The sequence below is a fragment of the Dichomitus squalens genome (genome assembly GCF_000275845.1).
Source record: "Dichomitus squalens LYAD-421 SS1 unplaced genomic scaffold DICSQscaffold_24, whole genome shotgun sequence".
In the NCBI taxonomy this organism is placed as follows: domain Eukaryota; kingdom Fungi; phylum Basidiomycota; class Agaricomycetes; order Polyporales; family Polyporaceae; genus Dichomitus; species Dichomitus squalens.
The window spans coordinates 450796-456142 of NW_006766906.1; the positions used below are offsets into that span (position 1 = coordinate 450796).

A 5347-nucleotide genomic window follows, 5' to 3' on the forward strand; every position below is an offset into this window, starting at 1 on the left:
GCCATGACAGCAGGCCGTGCATGGCGAGCTGTTGCTCCTGAATCCAGCAGGGGCCATGATTAGCATCCCATATTTGGTCCCAGAGCTAGGAAACAGGTGTGTTAGCAAGAACAACTCATGGAATCTGCATGTCACGGCACCTTCGAACCGGGAGTAAGGTCTTCGGCCTCCCAGTTGCGATCGAGGCTCAAAATTTCGATGCGGACAATGCGTGAGTGGTCTGTGATCATGTATACAAAGTCTTCACCGATGAGCGCACAAGGGATGTTGACCAGCTGGCTGTCCTTATCGAGACGTGCGTCAGGTACGGCAACTGCAGGGGGTACGACAAATGACCGTAGTCGTCCAGATTTCCCCTTGTTCTTGTTGGGACCAGGAACATCGTTGGCAATAATTGCGTCAAAGTTGGCTCTTGAGATCAGACATCCAATGGCTTCTAGGCCAAGATGTATCTTGAAGGCATGCTGATCGGTACCATATTGGTGAAAGCAGGCCAGAATAAAGTAAATGCGCACATACGGGACCAGCTGCCACACAGCATTCCTTCCCTCTAAAGGTAAGATGTGCTTGGCCACCCTCCAAAGGCCTGAGATAGTCGATCCAGGACTCTCCCTTAGATCTCACCAAGTCAGAAGTGTTCGGAACGTAGTTTGGTGATGGAGGCGGGTGAGTGTATCCCAAGTTGCGCACTGTACAAGTGCAATAGTCCCGGACATCTGTTCCTTCAGCAAAAACACGAGGGTATATTGCGAGGTTCCCTATAGAAGCCAATGGTTAGATTCATTGCTTCTTGACTTCGCCACTTCTCTCTAGTGCTTCGGAACTTCCGAGTCTGTGCTTACCAGCGAGCAAAATGCCACGGGCTTGCGCATCGCGAAATTGAAGCACAGAGCCTGCCAGAATATCTTGTTCAGGCATATTGTATGAGTTGAATGCAGGTCAGAAGCTGAGCTATAGGCCACAGAGAGGAAGGTTGTGTCGCGTCTAACTCGCGTCGTGTCGTGGTCGCGTTCCGTCACGGTCAGGCGCTTGTGCGACAGGTCCTGGCTCAACTTCGAGACATTATCCACATCGTATGATCTCCGGCTCCGCTTCAATTTTTGAATTATATCACACTTACATACCTTAAAAGAGAATATAAACCAGTTTGAGGTCCATACAACACGTCCGACCCACTATACTGACTGAGTTTTGAAGTGGCCATTTGGGCGTTAAGTTCCTGCTGGGGGCGCCTATGTATCCTGCATGTCTCGTCCCTCCTCATCTCCCAGGACCTTTCAGCGACTAGCACATACCGCCGATCGCCATTTCGTATCAAGGTAGGTACCTTTGGTATGCATAAATTTGCGGATATGCAACTGCAGAGCTTTCTAGGAACTCATCGTTCCCCCACTCTGACGGACAACGAAGTCGCGAGAACATTTGGTGACATCGAGGACGCTACGCGCTACCGCATCCCAACGTCGGAGATCGTGCCATTGGAGATATCGAACAGGTAAGCTGGCATCTGGCGCACGTAGCTTTGTTGTTCACAATCTCTGGCGTGCAGGTGCTGGACGATCATTCTTCACTGCTCCTAAACTCTTCAAGCGATCCTTCTGCTCACGAGGCGCCCACGGACGCCTTCGGGCACACTGAAACGTAATATCACAGAGGAGGTGGATGCGCGTCACACATTCTATCTCCCTCTGGACGAGCCTCCACCGCTGGACGTTGAGCCAGCACCACGTCCGCAGCTACCTCAAGGTGTGGTTGGCGCGCCTTTGGTCCGCGTGTTCAACTTCTTGCGTAAGATTCCTCATATATCATGGAACACCTGAAGCAACTCAAGTTTTCCGACGGCAGAGATGATGCCGTTATCGTACCAGCTTGAGATCCTATGGTATCAGGTTGGTACCAGAATTCTAGTCCAACAATGGCCCACTCTAACTTTATGCAGGCCAAGGGCATGCGCTCATTAGGCTAGGCAGAGTTCATAACCGTCAAGATGGCCAACAACCGCCAGACCATGGCTATGAAGTATTGGGTACCGAAATCCTCACCTCCCAATCAGAAGCGACCGCCACAGCAGAGACCCTTGCCGTCGTTAGGCGGAAAATTGACCATCTCTATCGTCCAAGTGAAAGAGAAGACGGGCCGCAAGGGGTTTCGATTGCCGCGCGCGCGCGTGCTTGCTGAGCTGCAGTCGCGCTCGAAGCTCGAGGAGTCTTGACCGTCGGACGAGGTTGAGCACATGCGCTTCGACGTCCACTGGGAGCCGGAGAACGGTGCGCTCGGCGTTATCCCTGCTCTAGAAGACCTGTTCATGCCGCCTGAGCAGCTTCGAATCGTACGTCTCCTGTCCACAACCACACATGATTGTTTCCGATAGTTCTGGGGGTTTTCGAGACAAGAGGTGGAGAGCTAACTGGTTGTGTGCCTGCCAGTATCCAGGACCTCGATATGGAGAGCCTGCTTCGGACGGTCATCCGATGGCATACTGAAGGCGTCATGAAGTTCTTCCAAACGCAGCTGCAGCGTGGCGCCATGACGCGCAACATCTTCTCGCCGCAAGGGGACGTCGTCTTTGTCTCGAACGGTAAGAGTAGAGACATAGCTCGCATTCGCCGACATACCCATTTGCCCTGCAGAGGGCTCGCCTTCCTCGCAGATACACCTTTGCGCTGACGAGGTCGTCATTGTCACTGTCGACCCACGGACGGAACGGCTTACCCTACGTGACACCGGTGATCTCGCGGCCGCTAGTCGTGAGCCTCGCTTCGCTGCCATCACGCAGCCACTGAATGACGCGCCATTCATGCTTCCGCAGGCTCTTGTCTTATTGCGGAATGCTGTAAGTCATTGTTCACCCAGAAGTCGGATCCCGCTCACTCAGTATATATTTAGACTATCACCGACCTTGCGGAGCAGAAGGTGCAATATCTCGGCTTGCAGAGCTACCGGACTCGCAACTTCTCCGCCGACGGTGAGTCCGCTTTGTTTTCTCTGTCCAAAGTGTCTCCTGTGACTCAACCCTTCGGGCACAGAGATCAAGAAGCTCGGTCAGGACGCCCAAGGCCATATCTACATCCAGCTGGGCAACTTCCCGATGCACTACCTCGTTCTCGTCATCACCGTTCAGGATTTCCGGTATGCGCTTATAAGCGCGAAGGAGGTCGAGCACTCAATGAACCACGACCTCGTCATGGAGGACATCGGCTGGCTCAACGTTCGTCGAATACATGGCAACCAGGTCACGATAGAAGGAGGCATGGGACCCGATCCCATAACCGGTCAGAAGCGGAAACGAGAGGACGGCATGGGACGGGTGGGGCCAAGTGGGGAACAGTATCCCGCCAGCTTCCGTCTGGAGACGAATGTCCTTCGGGAGCTGTATGCCTACTGCTGGTGAGCCTCAGTTCCATTGACTGACTTGGATGTGTTTCATTCGTTCCTGATATGGTTGCATCCAGTGCCCGAGTTGCCTACACCAAGGTGGAGCAACAGTTCAAGCTACGCAGCATTCCCTACACGCATGTCAGCTCGACGCTCAATCCGTCATCCTTCTCCGAGTTCGGTGACGTCCAGTCCTCCCTGGCGCGGACGATCCCGGCGCTCTGTGTGCAGTCCTCAGATATTCTGTCCGGTGCACCCGCCGCGGAAGCCGCCATGCCAAATATCCGCGTCATCCCTCTCAACTGGTGGTCGACCGATACAGCGAAGGTCGTCACCTGTGTCAAGCTGAAGTATGTACAGCAGCCTATAGGGAAGCGCGCGAGCGGCAGCACCGTTATTCGACCATCAAAACGCATCATCTACGATACGCGGGAAGCGATCGTGTCCTTCTTGTCTGACGACGTCGACAAGTGTGTGGACGAGTTCTTGGAGGAGTGGGCGCGTGTGTCAAAGATGGTCGTCATCGCGCGTGAAGGTACGGCCCTTCCTTACGCGTTCTTCGACTCAGACGCTGACATGTCTTTTAGTTGCGCAAATGTCTACGAAGTACTTGTGGACAGATGTCCGACTCATCTCCTTCGACCTCCAGACCGTCGAGTTCGCATACGCCGATAACTACTCGGTCTCCCTCACCTGCACGGACCAGCTCGCCACAAACCGCAGCTCATACCACCTCCGCTTCTCCCGTGTGCCGTCCGACGACTTCATGCAGGTCGATGACGAACTCGATGTGATCCACAACCCCCACGAAGACGCGGAGTTGTACCTCTGCAACCTCCTCGGGCACGGCAAGCTCTCTACCGCCCTCCATCGACTGGTCACCCTCCTTCGCGAGACGCTGCCCGTCGTAGCCGAGCTGGAGGATATCCGCGTCAAGGCAGCGCAGCAAGGCCATCTCATCGACAAATTCTCCAAGTCCGCAGGTTGGTTCCGCATCCTGTACGGTGGTCTTTGCCACGCGCTCGATTTCAGGTTTATGACTGGCACACGCATCGTGATCCTCGACGGATCGCATACGCTCTTCGACGAGCCTGCGTACTCGCGCGGCCCCCGGAAGGCTCGCACGCCTTCGAGAGTGACCTCGCTAGCAAACACGGGTGCGCTGCAGCCCATACCGGACTTCCGTGCGCTGGTCTCGGAGGTGATCAAGGAAGATGTTCTCCAGGGTGTCAAGGGCCAGTTTGCTCCGATCGACATTGGGGTGATTTGCGACATCACGGCCGTGGGGTTGTGGGGAGGCGACTTTATGAGAAGGTGTTCACAAAACTGGCGCAGACACCGCGATAGCATTCTGACCACATAGTCGTACATATGATTAGGACTTAGTTTTCTCTTCTTACACACATGTTCGAAACACACGCATCTCGCACGTCGTCGTGGTGCGCATCATGCACGCGCACAAACTCTCCAATCTGATGCTGCGCGCGACATTGGAGGAGCCGTGCGCGGCAAGCTTCGTGCTCAGGAGCGACCATGTTACTTATCGATGGCGTGCACACGTTCCTCCGTAACTTGAGGTGCTCCGATTCATGATAGTTGGGCCCGACGATGACCTGGGCTTGTTCCAGTCCTTCGCACACTTCCTCCGCCAGCACCCAAAGCTGCACAAGTTGGATCTGGGAAGCTGTTTGTGGGCACCAGTGCATGGGGATTCTGTGAGATGTCTCGGGCTTACACGTGCTGCCCATCATAGGTGAGCATAGAGTACATAGCATAGTTATCATGGCTGTACACGAGCGATATACTCTGCAATAGCAGCCATATAGACGTTCTTTCCCCAGTCCTCATCCTCCTGCTCAAAGTTGAAATCAAACAAAACCTCCCGAGCTCTCTCTAGCTCCTCATTAGTATTCAGCGCGATACCCGCCGCCCTCTCCGACTCCTCATCAAGGTCAACAGGCTCCTCAGATGG

The 5347-nt window shown here is 54.4% G+C and overlaps 1 protein-coding gene across 1 annotated transcript; it reads left to right on the forward strand.

Moving 5' to 3' along the window:
* Positions 1–2233: 2233 nt before the first annotated feature.
* DICSQDRAFT_171682 (uncharacterized protein) lies at positions 2234–4722 on the forward strand (the record flags this gene model as incomplete). Its single annotated transcript, XM_007367365.1, has 8 exons — positions 2234–2329; positions 2434–2578; positions 2631–2833; positions 2887–2965; positions 3027–3387; positions 3453–3910; positions 3963–4657; positions 4711–4722. 8 exons carry the CDS (start codon positions 2234–2236, stop codon positions 4720–4722), a joined length of 2049 nt encoding a protein of 682 aa, XP_007367427.1.
* Positions 4723–5347: the final 625 nt, after the last annotated feature.